Source organism: Polyodon spathula, chromosome 4 (assembly GCF_017654505.1).
Source record: "Polyodon spathula isolate WHYD16114869_AA chromosome 4, ASM1765450v1, whole genome shotgun sequence".
Lineage (NCBI taxonomy): Eukaryota > Metazoa > Chordata > Actinopteri > Acipenseriformes > Polyodontidae > Polyodon > Polyodon spathula.
This window is the reverse complement of record NC_054537.1, coordinates 58262713-58288530: the sequence shown is the minus strand read 5'-3', so window position 1 is coordinate 58288530 and position 25818 is coordinate 58262713. Positions and strand designations below refer to the sequence as shown.

Sequence of the window (25818 nt, the reverse complement as noted above, 5' to 3'; positions counted from 1 at the left end):
AAAAAAAAAAAAAAAAAAAACTCTTCAAAGAACACCTTATCCACATTAATTCAAGCAACCCCACGGTATTGATAAGGTATTTTTAAAATGTACAGCTAGTTGCAACATGCTCTGCTATTATTATTATTATTATATATATAATATATATATATATATATATATATATATATATATATATATATATATATATATATATATATATATATATATATATATTTATAGTTTCAAAATAATAGTACGTGGACTTTGATGACCCTTAACTAATACTGTGACTTCTCAGGTTTTGTGTTTTAACATTGATTTATTTATTTTTTCTCTAAAATGGGGCTAATCTGCACCTCGCCTTCTTTTTCGTTTCGATGGTACTTCTGTGGTAATAGACACCCTTATCACGTGATTGGGCCTGTATGGAGTTGTCTTCACGCAAGATGTCATCAATCCGCGACACTAACACTGTGGTCCAATATGGGTGTCGTCTATCTATCTTTCACAGTGTGAAAAGGTACGTACTGGTTCTGTTAATTAATAAAACGTAAAACACGTTCCAGAATACTACACACAGCACTACAGCATTGGTGACTAAAGAGACCGTTCTGTTGTAGTACAGCCGCTTTTATCTATTAGCTTGGTTGTGATATGTACACCGCTTATTGCTGGCAAGGTCAGTGCTGATCATTTTAGTCAGGAAGCAAAGTCAAATTTAATGCTTAGGTGTTTAATGTTTAAGCACGGTTATCAAGAGCACCAAAAAGATGGAATGTGTAAGTTGTAAAAATGAAAGTTGTGATTGTGTTTAGAACATAGTGACGTGCCAATGTTGTGTCTTCGCACTGTTTCACAACTTTTACGACAACATAGACTGCCTAGTGTGTGTGTGTGTGTGTGTGTGCTTTTACCTCCTTCCCTAGTGTAACACAGAGGGAATTGATTTGTAGTGTGGCACGATAATTATTCGCCTGGGTCAAGTACAAATGAAATGTGGAAAACAAAAACTAGTACAATTAATTGAGGAGTAAGAACACTGTTATTACACCTTTAACTGGACCGTGCTGCAGTGTAAAGAACCGTTAATTTACACTCGGGGCATTACATTCAAAGTGGCAGAGGTTGGGTGTGATATCACAAGGATCAAACTAGTTGGAAAAGTTCACACTTTAGTAAAAGATGTGTCTGATGATTGTGCTGGTACAGGTCTTGTGTCTTGTCATTAAAAAAGACAGATGTTATTGTCCCAGTAAGATTGTTACTGCCACTAAGGCGGCTAATTCCTCTGCTGCCAGTTGCTGCACAAAACAAATTCTTAAACTGATAAAATGTAAATGTACATTTTCTTGCAGCCCATATGGTATACTACTGGCAGTAGTCTTTTGGAATGTTTCTAAATGGCGGTAGAGGTTGTATTGGTAATAAAAAAAGTCTACTAGCATTAGGTTTTGTACTGCTAAAATTGCACAGCTATTTGAGGTATTTTCCTATTTCCTAGTAACTCTCCCTCTCTCCCCTGCTAGGTACAGTGAGATGAGGAGGCATTGTTTTAGAAAGCAGTAGTTTGAATACTCATGTCCACTCGATTGTTGATACGCTGCATTCGTCTCCTGGGGTCCCACTCCCCAGGGGTGTCTGCCCTCCCTGCCGCCTGCAAGCTCCCCCTTACTACTTCTGCCCCTCCTCTGGCTGCCTTGACGCTGCGGCTGCACACTTCCACCGGCGGGGCACGTAGTGAGGGGCGGAGACAGGCCCAGGCCAAAGCCCAGGAGGATGTGTTCCTGCGGCAGCCCGAGCGCACAGAGCTAGACGATCTGATTGATGGGGCTGGCAGTGTTGAGGAGCTGCTGCAGGTGTGGGCGGAGAGGGGGGGCACCGGGAACCAGGCCGCCACAGTCCTGATACAGCTCGCCCGTCTCTCCATCACCCCTGAGAGCAAGACCAACACTGCGGAGATACTTCAGGACTGTAGGTTCCAGCAGCTGCTGCGGACTGTCGACACACAGGTACATGGGATTTTTTTCTACTGTCCTGTATAGTTGTACAGCTGACCCTGTCTAGTATGGTTTTACTTATGTCTTCATTTTGGATAGGCAAGAGGACTGTAAAGTGAAACTCAGAGTGTCAGTCTTTTACTACAAGACTCGGGCAACTACATATTAACTTCTTATAAATAATTATTTAATTATAAAGAAAATAACACAGTACATATTTAGAATGTAATTGCTGCTGTTTTATGTAACCTATTTATTAAAAAGGGGTGTGGTGGGATAGCCAGAAGACTAGAGGCTCTTTCAAAGCTGAAGACACACATCTTGGGTGCTCTGTTAGTTCCCCTTGTGGTGAATACATTTACCAGTAAACACTGTTGGCTGATGAGATTGTAAGCTCTGCGGGCAGTTGACTCTGTTGTTCTGCTGCCTGCCGCTCTGTCAGATCTCCTTGGTGTGGAACGGCACTCTGGTTACTCTGCTGAGGAGCCTGTCCCAACTGGGGGTGTCCTCAGGGGAGCCAGCCCTGCGCTCTGTCCAGAATGAGGCTCATTGGCGGCTGCGGCGGCTCAGCTACAGGCACCTGGTCTCGCTGGCAGACTCCTGTACCAGCCAGGCCTGTGATGAGCAGCAGAGGGTGCTGCTGAGCGACGTGGTGAAGCAGCTGGAGCTGCGCTGGACTGAGATCAGCGAGCCCCGCAACGTGGCTCTGCTCATGGGCAAGTTGGGGCACCTGTCTGGGGCACTCATGGACCGTCTGGAAGACAAGGTAATGACACAGAGGGAAGGGAAAGTAGGAGGGGTAGGACAAGTTAAGGAATGGGAGAGGGGAAGGAGTGTGATATTAGGGAGGAAGGAGGTAGAATGAGGTAGAGAGGGGAAAGAGGAGGATGTAACAAATAGAGGTAGAGGATAGATGAGGGAAGAGGAGAGGAGCAGGAACACTTCTCTTAATTTATTCACTTAATGTGTCAAACAAAACTACAGCTGATAGTTATTGTTGTTCCATGTTAACTTGCTTATCCTTTCTGCTTTCACTTGAGCATACAGTGAAAACAGGAGCAATATAGCGATATTCACTGAAAAAATTACTGTAGTTCTTAGAAATCCAAACTCTTCTCCTGTTGTTGACTACACTTTTTTCTCTGTCAGATCCCCGCTTTCTGCTCGCCCATTGACCATCTCCATCTTTCTCTTCTCTACCTCCCTCTTTCTGCTAACCCTCTTTCTCCCTGCTCACAAACTGAACCTGTCTCCCTTTCTTTCTCCTCTCTCTGTTCACACACTGCTGCCCTCTCTTGCTCTCACTGTCCCTTCTCTTTCTCTCTCTCCTCTCTCCCCCTCTCCAGGCTCTGGAGCTGGCGGAGCGGTTCTCTCCGGAGGATACACGGCGGGTGGCCCTGGCCCTGGCTGCTCAGAACCGGCGCTCAGTGCCCCTGCTGCGGGCGCTGTCCTACCACCTGGTGCAGAAGCACGGGATAGAACTGCGGAGCGGGCTGCTCGTCGACCTCGCCTTCGCATACGGTGAGTCATCACATGGGAGGACAGGGAATCTTTGACTTTTCTATAGTTTATGTGAAATAAATGGCTGCTGTTTTATGTATTATAATGAATAAATTTTAAATTCCTAAATCCTGGGATTGCAAACCCTTAGTTTAATTAAGTTGGTTGTCAGACTATTATTTAATGCTGCTGTCGCTTTCTCTCTCCCTCTCTCTCTCTCTCATTCGCTCTCTTTCTATGTCCCCAGGCAAGCTGAATTTCCACCAGACTCAGGTGTTCCAACGCATTGCCACTGACCTGCTCCCCCGCGTGCCCGAGCTGGGTGCCAGCGACATCACACGCTGCGCCAAGTCCTTCGCCTACCTCAAATGGCTTAACCTGCCACTTTTCGAAGCTTTCGCCCAGGTGAGGATCTGGGGTGTGCTGGTTCATTCTGTTGCCCCTCTCCTGACTTACACTCTCTCTCACTCACTCTCACTCTCTCTGACAGCATGTCCTGGTGCACAGTGAGAAATACAGCACCCCCCAGCTGTGCAACCTGATCCTTGCCTTCGCTCGCCTCAACTACCAGCCCATCAAGGGGGATGCCTTCTACAGCAAGGTAGGGGCTTGAGAATGGGGCTACAGCAACGCCACTCTTTTCACAGGAAGCTAAGGGCTGCCTTTCTGTACTGTAACAATACTGCTTAAGAATAGGACTGTGACATTTTGTACATCTACTGCAAGACCTCTGCTCTCCATGTAAAACTGCTTGACAATTTGGTTAAAGCTTAGTATACAACAAGACACATGCCCACAGTTTACTGTTTACCTTGCCTTTTGATTGAATTCATACTTGGTATGTTGTAAAATGAAATCACTGTACACACCATTGATCTATAGAAAAAATGCTTTACCTGGCTCCATTCTGCCATGGAGATGTAAGACGGTCGCAGTAAATAATTTGAAATTGGGTGTAGGTGGTGTATTTAAATAAATAAGATAACGTAAAGCACAGAGACCTAATACAAGTGCTGCTTATCTCCATAGTTAACAGAGCTGAGATTATCTAATGGTGTGTGTGGTTTTTTTTTGTTTGTTTTTTTTAAACACTTGCTGTGTACTTGCAAACACTGTGAGAACTTAATTCTAGAATACAGTATTGGAAGTTGTGAGAATATATTTGTCGTAACTGTTTTTATATTTTGGTAAATTTCATTTTTATAATTAAAATGCCACCTCTGAGTACCAAAAGGTGAAGTCTGATTACTGCAAAAAAAACCAAATTAGACGGGATGAGCTTGCTAATCATACAGTGGTTAAACACTAACCTTTTTCTATTAAACACATTTCTTTTCAGCACATTAAGGGATGTTGACCCAGATTCATAACCCTATTAAGATGGCGGGTGTATGTACATATTTAATTAAATACGTTACATACTGCATTCTATACAGCCATTCCAGCAATAATATTTAGGTGCTCGGTGATAAATACAATGTTTTAAGCTGCTAGGAACTGGACTATATTAATAGTGTTTGTACGCATTAAGCCTGACTAAACATGAAACGGTACTTTAGTGTGGACTTTGAGCTGGATTAATTGAAATGTTTTTGAGTATGGTTCTTGAGATCGGCTATGTAGTGGGGACAGGGCCTTAGACTCCTGTTCGTACCCTCCATTTCAAACTTATAAATAATGTTACTAGCACTTTGTTTGAGATCATATTAGATTCCTCCCCTGACAAAAGATAGAGGTTGTTAGCATTCAGAGTAATGCGTCAAAACAAAACATGCCGTAGTAATAGAGTAAGGGGCAATAGAAAAAGTGCTTACTGGCAGAGTCACTTACATTTAAAAGAATTATGTTTTTTGTGTAATCATAACAAGTTTCAAATCTATAAACCGCACAGTTTTTCAGTTAGTTGTTTTTTGCACACCTAATCGATACTCTTATCAAATTCAAGTTGAAAAGGAAATTCTAAACCTAGCCTATACACTTTAATTATAAATGTATAATAATTTTTTGGGGTTAAATAGCCATGATAGTTCCATTCTTGTCATCTCAAGTTACAGCAAGTAAATTGATTTTTTTTAAATCATTGCGCATTGCGCCCCCCCCCTCCCCAGGGGAGGGGTAGGGGAGGGGGGGAGGGGAGGGGAGGGGTAGGGGAGGGGTAGGAGGCTCTTTATATTTCTGGAAGGATTGGAATCTGTGTCCTGAAGATTTTGAACATTACGGTACCCTGGCATAAGGGATGCTCAGTGCTGAAAGGCTGGGGGAACACTGCACTGACATGGGGTGACCACTGCTCCTCTGTTGCCCTGCAGGTCCATGAGAAGCTGGACAGTGCTCTGGGGCAGCTGGACCCCTACATGCAGACAGACGTGGTGTGGTCCCTGTGTGTCCTGCAGCAGGCCAGGCCCTCCTACTTGCAGAGCGTGCTGGAGCCAGACTTCTACAAGAAGCTGACAGGTGTGTGAGAACCCTTAGTGTAGTAAAGCACAGTGAAAGCTTTGTAAAGCACAGAGAGGCATGCATATTAAAAACATACCAAGCAAACCATGGTAAACTTTGTAAAATGCAAAACTGCAAAATTACTGTGCACATTTACAGTGGTAAACTTTTTCAAGGGCCCCGATAGGGTGATTTGGGGCATGTGTGTTATCTAATTGAAAGCATGTTCTGTCATTTTTAAAGATCTGGTATGGAATTCTGATATGCTTATGCTTTGTTCCCACAGGCAAAAAGAAACAGTTTGAGAAACGTTCAGGTCTTTTAATTGTCTAGTTTGAAACTGTTTTTTTTTTTTCAGGTCACATGTTTATTTGTCAGTTTTATAGACAAGATAAGTGGTATAAATTGTAATTATTTCTACAGTAGAGTTTAAAGTTGAGGAATTTAGCTTGCGCAATTCTCTTCAAACTTTCCCATTATACAATTCCTAGTGCTTGTTATAAAGTCAGTTACATGGTTGACTGGTGTCACAGAACAATGTTACTCTAATGTAAATTCAGTCTGGTGTGAAGCCAGTAGTCATTTATTATACACAGATCGATCTTTGCGCAATCCACACGCTAAATTTGTGCCTTGCAAAAACATAGTGCTTTGGCACAAAATGAGAGATTTCAAAACGGCACAAAGCAGTTGCGAGACATTGGAATATAGCAGTTTTCTGATCAATTCGCAAATCTGTTTGTGCCTCGCAAAACTGTCTGCGCATTCACTACCAATATAGCAACTGCACACAACAGCCAAGCGAGAATGCAGAATGATGGACAGTCACCATTAGTAATGCGACAAGCTGCTATCATTGGTGTTGCCACAGTATGTACCGATATGACAGCAGACTAGACCACACAATATATCCTGCACACATACATACAACCATTCAAATACACAACTGGCTCCATAGCTAGGCGCCGAGTTTTCAAATTAATGAACTGATAACGCCACCGTTATATTGAATACGGACAGTATTGTATCACAAGGAAATACTATATAGGTTTCTTTAAAGACCAGCTTTGGATACTGCCTTTTTTTTCTGAATGATTTTTTTATATAAGGACGTTTTGAATATGGCAACTTGGCACAATTTCGGCACAACGGCCATTTGCAACGTGCATATCCCTCTGCGCGGTGTGCAAACCTTTCGAAGATCGGGCCAAGGGTGTTTTATTGAAAAGTTTATCCAGTAACAAATTAGAATAATAAAATTAGAATATTCGAGTGCCTTTTCCATTTCAAGATGTGTTTGAACAGAGGGGAATCTACCAGTAGTCATGTGTTAGTTGTGACCTTGGCTGCCATATGGGAGCTGTAATACAGGTTTTATTCAAGGAATGTTTTTTTTTTTGTTAAAGTGAATAGGTGTGGTATTAAACATTAGTGATTTTTTGGTTGAAAATCATACAAAATGTGCAGAGAATTATTTAAAGAAAAATATCCTTGTGAAAGGATAGCGCCAGCGTTGAGATTTAGAGTCAGGGAAAGCAAAACAATACTAATCACAAACCCTAATCTCAGGCTGGGCAGATTTAACCCCATTCTTGCCTGCCATACATTCCTGCACACACTGTTTACAGCAGCAGGGCTTCTGCCCTGCCACAGTCCTGTTGAGGAATATGGGGAGCCACCATCACAACCGACCATTCATAAGTTAGTGCAGAAATGGAGGGAGACTGGTTCTGTGCAAAGCCTCAGCAGCAACTGTGAGCTGTGTACTTAAACTGGATTCAACAATGTCAGCTGTATAAATGCCATTGGTGAACATTTTCAGCACCTACTGTAGATGCGTTTTCATATTTACATGGTGTATTTTTCTTAATTTCTTAATTATGTTTAAGTGTCCAAGTTTCTAATTTCATTGTTCTAGTTTATTATTGGGTAAAACTTTTAAATAAAACACCCTCGTTGTTGTATCATCTAAAACCCCAACTGAGTGCAGTGTGCTATTTAGCCTGTAGGGGGCAGCATATTATCAGTTTCCAAAAAGCCTGAGAATTTGTTATGAAGATGGCACACTTGATTACTTAGCAACTGCAGACTGAAAGATTGCATATTCTATAAAACCACTGCCAACACACATTTTAATATATATATGGGTAATATATATCAGGTACTGGGGTACATACTCTGTGGTAATGTAAATTACAGGCAAACAGATTTGGTTATATCCAGTTTGGTTAAGTGACACTTGCCACCCTCTTCCCAGAATCTGTTTATGGACTAATGGTTGTCAACAGGAAAAGAAAGAAACAACACATTTTGATAAAAGTGGCGCTGCTCCTTTTTTAATTTTAGATGACTGCTGAAACACGATTATCGCTGATAGTAAGATATAAGACTCCCATTGTGTAGAAGTTTGATCCATTCTTGGTTTTAGTTTTAGTAAGCCACACTTGAGCTTGTTACCTTTACACTATGGCTAATCAAGCTTAGTAAAACTTATTTCCATCCCTGCAGTACAATAAATGCTCAAGACTAAGTTCCTAGCATCACTGATGTTTGTTTGTACTTGCTTGTTGCAGGCTCAGGTGGCTCCTCGTCACGGGATGAGAACTACATGCTGAAGCTGCTCCACATAAACACCACAGCGATGCTGGAATGCCCTGAGTACAGGGGTCCAGTCCTGCCTCTGGAGGCCTGTATGTACCCCGGGGAGAAGAAGGCTTCGGCACTGCAGAACGGACTGAGGGAGGCGCTGAGGGGGCTGGTGGGGGAGCAGCAGGGCTTGTACCACTCGGCTCTCAGCACAGTGTACGGCTGGACCATTGGTGAGCACCGAGCATCTCTCAACGCTGCAAATTACATTGAAGGGGTTATAGCTAGAAATGCAATCATTTATCAGTTAAAGTAGCTTTCTCTTCAAGAACCGTATCTGCTTCCTAATGAATTGCTCTGTTTTTCCCTTTTAAGATGGTGAGTTGGTTTTGAACTCGGAGAGCAATCCCGTCCCATTGAAAGATCTGGCTGCTCCACACCTCCCGCAGGCAGGGGGCGCCACACCACTGCCCCCAGGGGCCAAGAGGTGAGCACTCAATGAAAGACTCTTTGTGGGATCTGACTGTACTGTGACAGTTCAAAAACAGAACTCCAAAAAGAACAGTAGCGTTGTAAGATTAAAAATATATATTTTAAAACAATTATTTATTAGTTTTTGTGTTTTGTTTTTGGTTCTGTTCAGATTTTAGTATCTTATGAGAGACAGTATAATTTCAATTGCTGTAGTAATCTTTTATAAGGGATACCCTAGTCTGAATACATATCTTCACCCTGCCCCGCTAAAGCGGCTCCCTCCCTCTCCCCTTCCTGTTTGCAGGATAGCCTTCCTGGCCTGTGAGTTCCCAAATTACAACTCCAGAAGCAAGGATCTCCTGGGGAGGTTTGTGATGCAGAGACGTCACCTACGGCTGGCCGGCTTTCTCACTGTGGATGTAAGTGCATTTTTAACGACACAAGTTTGTATCTTCAATCTTATGTCAAGGCAGTGGCACTGAGCACTCAGGAGCTAGATATCGAATTAGCTGCTGCTTCTGTTTGTCGAGGGTGTGGCAGGGATATCTTTCTCCATTTAGCAGCATCTCAGCTAGTGGTGTGAGTGTCTGATGATACAGCACAAACCGTGGTTCTGCACTGCTGTCCAGACAGGGTGTGTCTGTCTCTCTGTTTGGCTGATGAATAAAAACAGGTGTTTTATTGCATATAGATAGGGCTTATGATTTTCAGTGTTTTACCCTGACTTTTCTACTCTCCTTTAAGAATTCAATTGATACCTGTTTAGCCATTCATGTGTCTCAATCACAACTGAGAAACGTGTCAATAGTACTTTTTTTTTCTGTAAAACAATTATATTTATTCATACTTCAGCCTGAATAAATATGTATTTATGGCAAACACAGTATAGGTAACAAAATTGCTCTCCGTCAGCCTAAAGAAACATTTATTTGTATAAAACAAAATATAGGGCTTACATTGACCAATATCCTGTTTTCCAAAAGTTTGCAAAATGTTAGATGCAGGATTTATAATATATATGACAAAAAAAAACAACAAAAAAACAATCAAACAGTTGCTATAACTCACACTAAATGTAGCTAGAATTGTGTTTGTAGAAAACACATCTTGATTATAGGCCAGATTTACAAAGCTTTTGCTCCAACACAAAGTGCAACTTTTATATTTGAAACAGGAAAAACTGTTACAAAAAAAAGATAGATTTAATCCAAATATAAAGCTCTTGTTGTTTACATGTTCAATAGTATGTATATCTGGCACTTCATAGCTTCTGCAAGCTTCACAATGTCCGGGTTGTACTGTGTTACAGCCAGCTTTATGCAGTTGTTGAGATGAGAATCAGTCAAGCGTGACTTATACCTTGACTTGAGGATTTTCATGGCAGAAAACGAAGTCTCGCACAAGTAAGTCGATCCAAAACAAACACTCATGCGAAGAAAAACTTTCAGAAACGGGTACTTCCATTTTTCAGCGAGCGTCCAAAATACCTTGTCAGATGACCAGGCTTTCAATAACAAATTATTTGGCATCGTTGTCACTGCAGTGCTTCACCACACTGAAGAGCGATTATTTCCATCTCTAGAGCAGCCTTGTCACTGCAGTGCTTCTTGGCTGCAGTTTCACTTGTATCAGTGTCCAGGATTGGATTTTGTAGGAAAATGACATTGGCTCGATGACTCTAAAGGCCTTGGATCGTTTTTCAAAGTCGTTTGCATTTTTCTTGATGTGTTCAGCATACACCTCCCTGTGAGGGTGAGACCCTCACTGTAATATTGAACTGCCATTTCTTGTGATTGTTATTCTACTGGCGATAGAGCCGTGGTTTATTATGTGTTGATCAGGTATGTTTGATATGTGACACTGTATTGCGGTATATAGATTAGGGCACTTCCCTTAATGAAATTGGTGTAGCTGAATGTGGAACAAGGGTTTTGTTATAGCCATAGGTTCGGTAATCTTCCAAGAGAAGGGTAATGCTAATTTTCAGTATTTACTGCTAATAGTTGGCGACTAGATCATAATGATAATAATAACGAGTAAACAATATAATAGTGGTTGGATCGTGTTTAGTAAACAAGGACAATATTAATACGTATAAATGAGAAGAAACATGTAGGGTTGGGACGATAGGTTTTTTTAAATTTTTTTTTTTAGTATCAATGCATCGTTTTCATAAAGACATGATGCATCGTTTTTTGTAAACAATAAGCACATATACACCCACCCCTCGTTATATCCCCCCTTGCTATATGCAGATTTGGATCAGTCCTGGTGTTGGTTCCCCATTTTTACTGTCTAACTGCCTTAGCTGCAATATATACTGAACAAAAATATAAACGCAACATGCAACAATTTCAAAGGTTTTACTGAGTTACAGTTCATATAAGGAAATCAGTCAACTGAAATAAATTCGTTAGGCCCTAATCTATGGATTTCATATGACTGGGAATACAGATATGCATTTGTTGGTCACAGATATCTTAAAAAAAGAGGTAGGGGCATGGATCAGAAAAGCAGTCAGTATCTTGTTTGACCACCATTTGCCTCATGCAGCGTGACACATCTCCTTCGCATAGAGTTGATCAAGCTGTTGATTGTGGCCTGTGGAATGTTGTCCCACTCCTCTTCAATGGCTGTACGAAGTTGCTGGATATTCGTGGGAACTGGAACACGCAGTTGTACAGGTCGATCCAGAGCATCCCAAACATGCTCAATGGGTGACATGGCTGGTGAGTATGCAGGCCATGGAAGAACTGGGACATTTTCAGCTTCCAGGAATTGTCTACACATCCTTGTAACATGGGGCCGTGCATTGTCATGCTGAAACATGAGGTGATGGCGGTGGATGAATGGCACAACAATGGGCCTCTGGATCTCATCACGGTATCTCTGTGCATCCAAATTGCCACTGATAAAATGCAATTGTGTTCGTTGTCCGTAGCTTATGCCTGCCCATACCATAACCCCACCTCCACCATGGAACACTTTGTTCACAACGTTAACATCAGCAAACTGCTTGCCCACACGACGCCATACACGCTGTCTGCCATCTGTCCTGTACAGTTGAAACCGGGATTCATCTGCGAAGAGCACACTTTTCCAGCATGTCAGTGGCCATCATAGGTGAGCATTTGCACACTGAAGTCGGTTACAACACCGAACTGCAGTCAGGTCAAGACCCTCGTGAGGATGACGAGCACGCAGATGAGCTTCCCTGAGACGGTTTCTGACAGTTTGTGTTGAAATTCTTCGTGTGCAAACCCACAGTTTCATCAGCTGTCCGAGTGGCTGGTCTCAGACGATCCCGCAGGTGAAGAAACTGGATGTGGAGGTTCTGGGCTGGCGTGGTTACAAGTGGTCTGCGGTTGTGAGGCCGGTTGGACATACTACCAAATTCTCTAAAATGACGTTGGAGGCGGCTTATGGTAGAGAAATGAACATTAAATTCTCTGGCAACAGCTCTGGTGGACATTCCTGCAGTCAGCATGCTAATTGCACGCTCCCTCAAAACTTGAGACATCTGTGACATTGTGTTGTGTGACAAAACTGCATATTTTAGAGTGGCCTTTTATTATCCCCAGCACAAGGTGCACCTGTGTAATGATCATGCTGTTTAATCAGCTTCTTGATTTCCCACACCTGTCAGGTGGATGGATTATCTTGGCAAAGGAGAAATGCTTACTAACAGGGATGTAAACAAATTTGTGCACAAAATTTGAGAGAAATAAGCTTTCTGTGTGTATGGAAAATTTCTGGGATCTTTTATTTCAGCTCATGAAACATGGGACTAACACTTTACATGTTGCGTTTATATTTTAGCTCAGTGTACATAGGCACTTACAATTACAGTTAGTTTTATTTCGTACAGCAGATCACAAACAAAAATATACAAAACAATTAAAAACAAAGCATTACTATCGTACTGTTATCATATACACACGTATTGCACAATAACACAAAGCAAATAAAATATCTACTTGCTGAAACGGTTTTTATTTTAGCCAACAAGGTGTTCACATGTGGCAGCAATGCACTAGCAAACGTCACAGGGCAGTGACATCAGCTCCCTAGCAACAAGCCCCTATGTTGGGAATGGATAATTTCAATGCAGCGGGTTTGTGCATTTGAGAAAGGAGAGGAAGACTCTTGAAATTAATTGGAGACTGAAGTTGATGAGAAACAATTACTGTCCGCTGTACGAGTTAAAACAGTTTGCTGTTTTTTATATGAAAAATGAGAAAAAGCAGGTTGCTTGGAGGATTTATACTATACTAGCATGTTTGTTTTTATGGGTCTCTTGCTATATCGCCGCCCTCGATATATTTATGCATTATGATATATGCATTTTTATCAAATCTAAACATGAAAAGTAAATGTTTCTACAGTTGAACTTAAAACTACACATTTCTAATTATTTATGTCTAGTCACACTATCGGCGAGGTTAATAAAACATTACATATATTACTGTCTTACCTTAAGATGTGTTGACAACAACTGGATTCGAAAAAGAAAAAAAAAACTCCAATGGGGAACACAAGAATAACTATTTACAAGTCCAATATAACAAAGTCTGTGATCTCTCCAGAGCTTATTTTCTGATTTTATTCAAAAATATTATGGCATCCACATTCTCCGGTTCTAGGTTGGGAGAGCGTGTCCGGTTAATTTTCAACCAAATCAATAACTGGCCATTTTAATTCAAGGAGGCGTTCAAACATATAATAAACTTTGTTCCACCTTGTTTGTACGTCCTGTATTAACTTGAGTGGTGCTTTTTCTCTGTTCAGAATTTCTGTTTGTTTCCTGTTTAAAGCACTTGCTGCAATATCACTCTTTTTAAAACGCGCAACCAGTCTCCTTTCTGCTGCCACCAACGTATGGACTTGTCGTCCAAGCTTTTCTAAATGCAGAGATTAATATTGTGCCCTGCACAGCTCATACTTGTCACGCCACCAGAAAGTAACACAGCACTCTCGCTTGCAGAAAGCAAAGACATTGCTCTGCACACGTTGGCCGCATTGTCGTGAACACAAGCTATTACTTTTTTAGCCACTTTATCTGATTGATTGATTGCTTCTGCTAAATTCACAGCTGTGTGTCTCTCCTGTAATTTTCATGTCATAATACTTTTGACTGGAGTTCCTAGTTTTGCTTAAGGTAATGGCAGGTGACTGTTAAAACACATCTCGTGTCATGCTTGCACTCCTGACTTAAATCCTGTAAAAGCTTTTCCTTTTGCTCGTTCGTGGTCCAGAGTAATGAATTTGGAGATTGTCTTTTGACAGGGCATATCATAGCCTGGAGCAAGATTTGCAATCAGATTTATAAACGCAGCTCCCTCTACTATACTAACAGGTCTGATATCTTGTGTGACAACATCCACTATCAGGCCTGTTCTTTATTTTGCTCTGACGCTTTTTGGATCAACTTTCTTTCCAAAATAAGCTGTCACTAAAGCTGTTGCTTCATTTAGTTTTTTTTTTTACTTGTCTTGCTGCTGTCATGTTTTGTTGGGTGCTGTCTTACTAAATGATCCTGCAGGTTGGTGGTATTGCCACAGAAGCTCATTAGAACTCCACAAACAGCGTATTATACCTTTTACATTTTTTTAAAAAAAAACAAAAAACTTCCAAACGTCTGACAGCATTATTTCAAAATAAATTAAACCAACAGTTTAGCTGGCAAAATCTGATCCTGAAATGCAGCCTACCTCTAGTCTCATCTCTAGGTTTTTTTTTTTGTCATGCTTACTCTGAAACATACGTGCTGCGTAATGGGCGGGGAGGTTTTTCTTTTATTATTATTTAAAGGAACCAAAGGAAAGGCAAGGAATAAGAGTGTAGATTTACATTTTGCCGGCCTAATAAAAAATGGTCCATTAATGCGTTTATTTATTTATTTATTTATTTATTTATTTATTTACCCCCCCCCCCCCCCCAACCATCGATGGTTTTCCATTGGGTCGGGATCTTGTGTCACAAAGAGTATATTTCTCATATTGTAAAAGTATAAATGTCAAATAAAAGTTTATTTTTGTATAAAATCATTCCAGGTGTAAATGTTTAATGTACATGTTTAAAAATAATTAATCTCCTTAGGAGTAGGTGGGGCTGAGAATTATAAAATGACGTGTCTTCCCTTAGGAGAGAGGATTATTAGGTCAGTCATGATCTTGGCTGTGAAAATGTCGGTCATAGTATTTACAACTTGTTAGTTTGTGAGTATCAGTTGTCATAATTTGAGTGAAGTTACAGTGCCACAAAAAATATTTACGCCTGCGTACACTGCCAAGTGACTGTTCAAGCATTCTAAAGACCTCCGTGTTCCTAAGAGAATAATGTGATTGTGGATGGGGGTAAGCTTGGACCTTCACCCCGTTACACTCCCTGTCAAAGGAAACATTTTCTTCCTGTTTCTTGTCAAGACTTTGAAAGTGAGTAAAGACTCCCTTCCTGATTTGAGCTTACCACAGTCCCAACTTGGCTCTGAATGCATTCATTGATCCAGTTATCTGTGTCAGTCTTGCCCCCACCTTGAAGGTCAAGGTTCGTGTCATTCAGTTTGGATGTCTGATCAGTGAGGAACGGCAAAAATCGCTAAGCCATTGTTGATCTTTGAGCTCCTGGTGTTCCTAATTTAGCGGGAGGGGCTCCTGGAAACGCTTCAACACTGTACCCTTGCTGAGCCACCGTATTTCTGAATGCAGCATGAGGTCACCGTACTGCACTTCTTGTGTTTCAGTGACCTGGCTCGGATTGAGTTCAAAATCACATTTGTGACGTGCTGAAAATTGATCACTTTTGCACACAAACACTGCAGATGGATGATGCAGTGATAGTTCAGAAATTCAGGGAAGTCAGTCGTTTTTGAAAACGGCAATAAAATAATTCTTCCTTCATAGCATTGCAGGGCACCATCAGTTGCTATTAACATGAGTTTTTGAAGAGGCATCTGTCTCCTGTGAGCAGTTCTTAAAAGCTTGAAAAATATCTTCGCTGCATGCTTTTCCATCAGTGGTACAACTGCCAGCATGTCTTCTTTCAAACTGCAATCGTCAAAAACCATCCTGACAAAAATACTCAGCTGAGCCGTGTCGAATGCATGTGTTGATTCATCAATGTGTAGGATAAACAAATCCAAATGTTTTTATTTTTAACATGCAGGTGACATCTTTTGCCACTGCTTTGAATCTCCATGTTACTGTGTTTCCAGACAGTTGGATGTCTTTAAAGGCAGATGTTATTTTAGATTTGTTTTTTAAATCTTCAAACAATGTTTCAGCAGCTGCAAGCATGGCCTCTTTCATGACCTCACCATCCACAAATGGCTTCTTATTCTTGGCTAGTACATGCACAACTTTAAATGATACAATTGTGGTTGCTGTCGACTTACCAGCATGCCTCTTAAAAAGCACTTTTTGAGAGGTGAGGCCACTCTTCAATTCCGCTACTTTGGCTTGCCTTACTATTTGGCGGGTGCTCACTCGCATTCTTGTTGTGAAGTGTGGCAAAATGTCATTTACACTTGGCCACATTGACGCTTCTATGGCAAATTAAGCACACATACTTGCCATTACCTGTTTTGTTCCTGTGTTTTCTTTAACCCTTTGCAGACCTATGTCGGACCAAGTCCGACATTACAATTTTCCCTTTCCAATCCAATGTCGGACCCTGTCCAACATCATCAAAAAGAAGTAAAACACAGGTCTCTAGTCGTTTTTTATCCGGAAAAGCCAAGAAAACCTTTCAATGACAGAGTGAGACAGATAGGAGCCGAATGAAACTGAAAAAAAGGGCTTATATCATAGCAGCATGCATTACAGAGATAACACGGACATAAACAAAGGAGGTAGTTGCTTCTGCATTCGGCGCTCAAAGAATATCACAGACATTTGCAGAGCTTTTTGGAGTTTTATCACTAAACTCCTCAATAATGCGACTTGGATCGCATTATTGAGGAGTTTGGTGATAAAATGAATGATCAGGAGAGGATTTATCAGTATGCACGTCTGTAAAGAGGTAAGTGAAAAATACAGCGAACAAGGGGTGGGGCTTGGCTGCAGGTATAGTACTGCGTGTCCCTTTGCGATTCAATGCCTTTTAAACCTGTTTTACTCTTGAAAAAAATATTTTAAATAGCGTTTATAAAATAAACAGCGCGTGTGAAAAAATAGGTTGGACCTGATGAGCCTGACAAACACTGAATAAATGGACTGCAAAGGGTTAAGCCTTTTTGTTTCATGTAAATAATAAACATGCATGAAAGTGCTAAACTTACAATACTGTCTCTGGGTGAGTGCTATTCCTGCCGTTGTCTGCCTTGACCGGCAGTCACGTTACCACATATAGTGCCCCTCCCCCTTAGACAAAAAAAAAAAGATATGCTAAAAGCATAGCTATCCCGGTACCTTTCTCACTCATTTTATAGGTTGTGACCAGGGGTAATTGGCAACCAGTAATTCCATTACCACCTGGCCACATTCCACACTTTTCAATAAAACAATTTAACAAACCAATTAAACTGTTACCTCCACCTGGGGCTGTGCATAGACAGCCACAAACACACATTTCAGTGTGCAGGGCCTATGCCCTGTCACACGTACTCCCCCTGCTCTGTCAATATATATATAGTGCTGGGTCAAATATTCAAATATATTTTGGCATGCATTTGGATACAAAAATCAGATGTTCATATTCACTAGAAACGACAAAAATACCCATAGCACGTATTTACTGCCTCAACAGAAGTTGCGGGACAGTTTAAAAAATGGCAATTGAAAAATAGCTCTGTGTCATGTGAGATTTATGTGAGATTAAATATATATATTATATATATTCATATATATATATTATATATATATATATATATATCTTTATATATATATATATATATATATATATCTTATATTTAACACAGCAGCTCTGTGTGTCTATTTAGAAGTAAAAATTTTTTTTTCATTTGGTCTAATACACATAGTGACGTGTGTATCACTAGAGAGTCACTTCCGGTTCTCAGTTTCTCTACGCTCAGTCTTTGAGTACCCTGTTTGCACATCATTCCGTCGTGTTGTAGTAAGACTTTACGTAGCGAATTTGAACGGTGACAGAAAAAAGGCAAACATCATTGTGTAGTGATTTTTATATATATTGTATGTATGTGTGTAATATATATATATATATATATATATATATATATATATATATATATATATATTTATATATATATATATTTTTTTTGTTGTGACTTTCTGTTATGTGGAATGTAATAAGCGAGAACCAAAATGGTGAGTTCTTTTCCCCTTCGATTTACAACGTCATTTCCACGTTTTGTTTTATTTGAAGTGTACAAAGTTAAATTTCAGTTTTCGTTTGCTTGTTCAGCTACAAAAAGGCACCAGTAAACATCATGTTATTACTTTATGAATGGCCACTGTTTACTGAGAAGAAAGGGCAATAGCAAGGAATGCAAAAAAGTAAAAAATAAATGAACATGTACTATTTTGGGAATAAACAAAACAATATTTAACTTGAACTGTTATTTGGCATTCTTTGTTTTGTAGTTAATTCACTGGGGTAAAGTGAGGCCTGCACAGCGTATTCTTTACTCCTGGGATTTTTAATTTTTTTTTTATTTTAAAGTGTTACATGTTGCAATATCTTGCTGTAAAAACGGCACACACACAGTGGCCACGCCCCCTTGGCCCTGCTGCTGTGTGCTCTCTGCCAGCATTCTGAGCAATATAATTATATCACAAATATCCAAACAAATATTTTAATTATAAACGAATATCCAAACATGAAAATCTTGTGTTCGTCGCAGCACTAATAGTTCCAGTCTCTACAACATATTTTATTTCACAATATTTTTCACAAGCTGTTCCATAAACAACATTGCTATTTTTACAGTAGGTATTAGTTTTTAGGGCTCTAAGTTTTGATTTTTAACTACTGGCCCCTCAGGCCACTGAGCTAGTGTTTTTACTGGCCCGGATGCAATTTGATCTGGCCCAATGTATTTATATGTTTTTTCATGATGTTTTTTATTTTCAGTATGTTTCTAACTGTGTATGGTAACCAAAGAGAGCCCACATCTCAAAAGAAAGTGGCTAAACGAAGCCTTTCAATAGATGTTACTTCAGCCATTTAACGTGTATATAGCAAGTGCTATAAGAAGTAATCCAAACGTGGGTAACATTGAAATTAGAAAGGTAATTTAACATTATGATGAATATAAAGACGTACTAAATGCTAAGCACAACAACACAGTAACTATAAGAAAAGGCAAGATACTTGGAGTTGGAAAAGAGTTTTTATTTTTTTATTTTTTTTTTAAACTCTGGACTGCTGTTCAATGTAAAACATCTGTTGACTTTCTGTGAATGGATGGAGTAACGACAACATTTGCACCTACCATTAAAAGTACAACCAGGTAGCCTTGTTTTGAATTATTTACACGTATTCAATAAACAAAGTAACTTGACTTGGATTCATCTGATGTCAGTACTTGATGGCTAGTTGTAATTAGTAATGTTAAACTATTGTAATGTTGGAATGTATTTTCTATTTTGGCCAGGTTACAATAGTTACACTAAGATTATTTTATAAATATTATTTATTAGAATTAAACAGATGTAGAATTTTTAGGTTGCTATATGATAGGTGTTATTTTATTCTGAATACACTACAGCAAAACTTATTTGGTGGTTTGCACAATATTGTGCTACTGTTGCTTTAATTGGAAGAGATACGCGCTGTGACATTGCTACTACTCATTGAGTTATGCATTTTAATTCAGTAAACAAAAGAAAAAACTTGTGCCTAAGGAAATAAGGTACAGAGGGAAGAAATCTCGTCTTGGACATTGTTTGAACACTTTGTGAACCCGGCTAAACTTTACTGGCTTACACTGTTATGCTGTCTGCTTGTGCACACGCATTTGCCTTTTACTCTTGGTAGCGTAAGGGACCAGAGTTCGGGTAATCGAATACACAAAAAGGTTGCACCCTGTGTATTCAAATAGGAAACTATTCAAAATTCCCACCTGTAATCTTAATAATAAACACTATTAAAACAATATTCATAATACAAAATAATAGCAATCCTATATAGAGCGTTGTCGCTTGTGTAGCCTCTCCCAAGTCAGCGGCAATCTTGCTGAGTGATACCAGCCAGTCCTGGAAAGATTCTGAACGGCATTTTTGACCAGAACACATCGGATCCCAAATAAAAGTCAAACGCCAAACAAGGCAAAACGTTACTTTTTTTTCTCTGTCATAATGAAGCCTCCACTCTAAATGTTCGTCTTCATTTTTTTTTCATAATTACATTCTTTATGATTTATTGATTTCAGCTCTTTCCTTTGGCTTATTGGTTGCTTAGTTGTAGCAAATCCAGTTTGTAAAAGATTTGCCGTGGGAACGAGTACCAACACAGCACTTTGGTATGTAGTCTCAGATTCTGACTGTACAACAAATATGACGCGCGGCGGGAAAGTTAGGATTAGTTCGTAGTTATGTTTTTTAAAAATGGTTTGTAAATTAATTTTCAGCTTTATGACACACTGGGCCATTTTCCTGGATTCATAAAATGGAAGCCATATGCACTATATATATTATACTAGTTAAATGTAACCGTCCCAGTTGGGCCTGTGGTGCTTCATAACTACCGGTCAAACTGCTCTCTCTACCGGCCCTGGGCCACCGGGCCATGGTTAATGTCAAACCCTGGATATGTGTTCTTATGTTTAAATATTTTTACTTTTGTTCATGTATTTACACACTTTACATGTACTAGTGCAAGTATTTGTAGAACCTATTCTGTCAATTATTTTTTTATGTTTACTGTGAACTAAAATATCACCTAAATTAGCTTCTCTTTTGAATGCTACAACTGGGGAAATACTTTTTTCAATTTTTTTGATTTATGTAGAATCCGCAAGTGTTACCAAACTCTCTTAGAAATATTAGGCCTCATTTGACCTTTTCTCTCTCTTTTTATAATCTAGAATATCATCTCTTTTAAGTTTATCCACTTTTCTTAACTCCGCCTCTATCATTCTTTCTTTGTATCCTCTTTTTTAAGATTAGTTTTTAATACATTTCTTTGTTTTTGTAGTCACTTTCTTTAGAGCATATTCTTTGTATTCTTATTCCTAGCCCCTTTGGGATTGCCCTTGTAGTGTGTATTGGATGTGCAGAGGACATGTGTAAATACTGGTGCATATCAGTAGGTTTACAGAAGAGGTCAGTCTCAATTGAACCTTCTCCAAGTTTTACTACGGTATCTAAAGATTCTATTTCTTTTGTCCATTGAAGGTCCACCTTAATATTACTGTGTATTTCGTTTGCCATTTTATGAAACTGGAAAATAGATTCTTCTCTATGTGACCAAACGCCGAAAATATCATCTACAAACCAAACCAAATGTATTCTAAAGGTTCTCTTTCCGATTTGCTAAATGATTGTTCTTCCCATTTCCCCCATGTATGTACTGGCAAAATGCATTCCTAATTTAGATCCTATTGCTGTACCCTCATTTTGTTTGTAATTCTTATCAGCACATGTCAAATAGCTGTTTTTTAAAACTGTCATGTTGATCATGTTCAGCACTTTTGCTGTTGGTATCTAGTCTATTATTTAGTGCTTTTTGACAAGCTTCTAAAGTTTCTTTACAAGGGACACTTGGGTACAAGGATTATACATCCATGCAAAATAAAATTGTATTCTCTGGAAGGTTGTGCTTTAGTGATTCAGATCTTTTAAAAAATATAATATATATGCCACGGGCAACATCAACCACATGTTGGGGACCACTGATATAGACTGATGCAAGTTGCTATTAGTCCCAAGTCCATTAAGCTATGGAGATGCGATTCTGCTTGCAAGCTAATTTGCTAATTAAACAATTTAAAGAAGATTGTTGGCAGCCTGATCTGAGATATTCTTGTGTTGAAACTCAGGGGAGAGAGTCTGAAAGAGAAACCACAGTCTCCTTTTAAAATTTAAAAGCACCTTTTCTGTGCACAGCATTTTAAAACACATAGGCTAGTGTGCACAGTTTCAGTGCTACAGTTTTTTTTAGGTGGTGATGATGTAGAAGTGAGAGGGAGCGTGCGGTTGTACTTCATATGCTCTGGTTTTGGGGAAGGTGTCAGGTTTACTGCACTAGAAAAGCCATTTACCTCCCAAGCAGTGTCTGCACAGGACAAGTTATTGAGAATATCAGATGTACTGTACAGAGGTGCCTGTCTGTACGTACCTGTGTATATTACATGCCCCTTTTCCCATGTGCATACAGCTGATGTCGGTCTTGGAGATCTAGTTTTTCGTGATACTTCTACTGTGTTTTAATTTTCACAGTCATGCCAGGGAGATTGGTATGCTGCTAATATACTTTGTTTATCCTCTGCTACCATGCTGCCTGGCACACAAACCCTTTGGCCAGTGTGATTTATTGGTGCAGCACAACATCATCTCTACAAAGGCAGAGGCACATGGAGGGTTCTAGGGCGCTGCCAGGAAATGAGTGCTTTTAGTGCAGAGCTCTTAATGGCATGCAGTAGTGCATCCAAACCAATCACAGTCATTGCCACTTTTTATTCTGAGATGTATTCTGTGTTTATTTTAAATTTTTTAAAATCTTTTTTCAAAAGCCAGTTTTTCATGTAAACATTTTACTAATGGGCTGCCTCTCAGTTCTATGCAGTAACCTTTCTCAAACTTATTTACTACTTATTTTCCCTTCAGGAATTTTGTATTTCATTAGACATTTTAAAAATATTTAACCTGGCGCTAATTTAAAAAAAAAAAGTCCCTCTCTTGTTGTAAATCTCAAGGGTGTTCGGGGGTCCCACACCCCAGTGTGCTGGAGTAACAACATTCCAGCACCATTGGTATATTCTGCCTAGCATTCCTAATACTATCTCAGCAACAACAGCTGAGCAAGAAGTATCTGCTTGCTTGTCCTCTATCTGTTAATAATAATTCCTTATTGTTTATTGAAGCTGTTGAGATTTGCATGTTCTTTTGCAGCATTACACAAGCCCACGTTTACCTCCCAAGCATTGTGTATAATTTTAGCTGGTTGACAGTCCTAACACAACCTCCTTTATCAGGAAGTCTCACCAACAAGAACAAAAAAATAGTAAATTCTCCTCTGATAACTTCCCTGCACATTGTTAACAGAGCTTGAGATTTTTTTTTTAATTTAAAAACAGTTCCAATTGATTGCTAACTAATTTATTTTGCCACTGCTGCCATCTGTGTATTTGTTCTGCTTGTATTCTTACGGACTGTAAGAACTTGTATGATTGGAGGGGCGCAAGTGACTCTGGTGCTGCCTAACTTTATGTATTACAGACCTGAAACAGAAAATAGTGCTAGAAAGATACTCTCAACTTGTAGCCACTGAAAACGTATAAACATACATTATAGTGGCTGTGTCGTTAAAATCCACCTTTATAAAACAAATACTTACTTGCTTGTGCATGTATACTGTAGCGCAAAAAACAAAATGGCCAAAACAGTTAAGCACAGAAAAGAACACAAAACTTTGGTGACAAAAGCTGGAGCCTTACTCTGCCTGTTAAAATCCAGTACGCTGTTGAGTTTAGAGATCTTTTCACCGAAAAGGAGCTTAAACTCACATAGACATACTCCCTTCTGGAGCAGCAGTAATTCTCAAGCTCTGCAGCAAACCATAAAGCGTCTTAATGTTGTAATAAGAAGGTGAATGAAAGACGTGCTCCATTAAACCGGGGTCTGTTATTTAGGTCAATCCATTTACCTCGCAGTGCGTGGAGAGAGGCTTCTAGAATAGGTCGTGCTGTAGGACTGAACAGCAGTAGGGGAAGCAGAGAGCAGCCTATTCTCCTGGAAAAACGATGTGGATTGAAATGCCCACCGGTTCACTTCACTATCTGTTACATTTTAATGGGGGCCAGTGCATGAATAAAAATAAAACAACACAAGGCAGTGCAGGCGGTTTAATACTGTATTATACTTTTAGCCTCTGTAAACCATACTCAACACAAAACAAGTTTTAATTCCCAGTCCACTAGGGTTATCAGAACTGTGAATTACTGATTGAATGGTTTGCATCAGTGCTGTTTAAAAAAAAAAAAAAAAAAAAACAGAGGAGGAGGGGGGGTTAGCTCTTGTCTGTAATGTCATGATTAGAAATTGAATTGAACTGACCAAAAAATTGTAATAAAAAAAGAAACATTAATCCATTAGCATACAATATGTGGCACGCATAATATTTGACCACAGCTGCGCCACTGCTTTCTGGTAACCCTTTTTGGCTGTGTGAGAAAAGAACTGAATAATGCGATTTTTCTTTTAATTTTAGCTTCTGTGAGAGTGAATGGATTTTAGTCTCGTAGTTTTAATACTGTCATCTCAAATCTGGCTAAATAAATTGAAATGCTAATTGAAACCGAGCTTGCTTGCAATGGCTAGCCAGTATGAGTATTTAATTTCCTACACACTTGTTCAAAAGGTACTGCAGTAGAATTGCATGCACAGCATACAGGTAGGATCTCTCTAGAATGCATATTCCAAGAGACTGCTCTCCATAAATACTGTATACAGTGCTATACAAACGTTGTTTTTTGGAGAAACTCGCAATGCCTGACACTTAACAAAAGCTGGTTATTTAGCTAGTTATTGAATATGCAGTAAGTTACCAAGGGTAAGTTATGCACCCTCACAAAGTGTCTGAATTTTTGCAATGCAGCACTACAGTGTTCCACATTTTCCTGTGAATTGTGCACATGACTATAACATGAGTATAACATCCCTTGAATAATGCTCACCCTTCGCTCCCTGTTTACCCTCCGTGAAATTATGAGCTGCAATGTTTTAAATAATTGTGTTTTGTCTTTCTTCTTGTCCGCATGCAGGTACCGTACTACGAGTGGCTGGAGCTGAAATCCGATTCGCAGAAGGTGGCGTACCTAAAGGACAAGATGGGGAAAGCAGTAGCTGAGGACATGGCAAAATAAATAAAAAAAATACCTGTGTAGTGAAACCTTATTTAAAAACAAAAAAACAAAACAATCATTCTTGAAAGGAATTGTATTTTTATATTCCAGTTTCACAATTATAGACTGCGTCACTCCTGTAAGGTTTCCAAGTAACCATGCATTCCCTTGTTAAGGTTCCAGAATCCTCTTCTGTCACCCAGACAACCACCTGCTTTCTTTGTTACCTTAGCAACTGGAAAGGCTTGGAATAAAGGATTGTGAAGACTGTTTGTTTTGAGGGGAAAGTCCTGAAGCTACAGATATAGGTGATAATCTCATATACGCTGTATGGATAATAATTTCACAGTACTGCTTGATTGATTGGCTGAACTATTGAAGTATACATGGGGAATACACAATAAAAAATGTATGCACTTGTATAGTTTTACCACAAATGAGAATGAGTGAATGAAACATGAGCCCCAAAGGGGTTGGTTGGTTGTTTTTTTTTACAGTCCCCCTCATGAGTGAAGTAACCACAGCCCGCCATGGACATCCATACAATATTCTGTTTATATAGCAAGTTAAATGTAAGGAGAAGACAGTTTAAACCTGAATTTGGAAAATTTCTTTCCTTAGATCAAGCTCTGCATCTGCTTGGCAACACATCATGATGGATGCAAATAGATTCCAAAAGGAGATCAGGGAAACTAATTTACTCTGTAGCATTGACTACAAAAAAAACTACATCCTTCAACATGTGTTAAATAAATCTTATTTTAATGTTATACTACTGTTTGTGCTATGAAGATCTAAGTGATGTTGACCTACATTACTGTTTATATCCTTGGACAGGGATGTGTGTGTTACCGATGCATT

General features: G+C 39.5%; 1 protein-coding gene across 2 annotated transcripts; it reads left to right on the top strand.

The window, feature by feature from the left end:
• Positions 1 to 418: 418 nt before the first annotated feature.
• On the top strand, positions 419 to 25818 carry tbrg4 (transforming growth factor beta regulator 4). 2 transcript variants are annotated; one of them, XM_041248157.1, is made up of 11 exons: positions 419 to 502; positions 1509 to 1991; positions 2422 to 2745; positions 3326 to 3500; positions 3727 to 3884; positions 3970 to 4080; positions 5789 to 5933; positions 8489 to 8734; positions 8877 to 8988; positions 9280 to 9394; positions 24877 to 25818. In XM_041248157.1, exons 2-11 carry the CDS (start codon positions 1560 to 1562, stop codon positions 24976 to 24978), a joined length of 1920 nt encoding a protein of 639 aa, XP_041104091.1. In that variant the 5' UTR covers positions 419 to 502; positions 1509 to 1559; the 3' UTR covers positions 24979 to 25818. The 2 variants fall into 2 exon arrangements, with proteins under 2 accessions (XP_041104091.1, XP_041104092.1); XM_041248158.1 differs by lacking the exon at positions 2422 to 2745.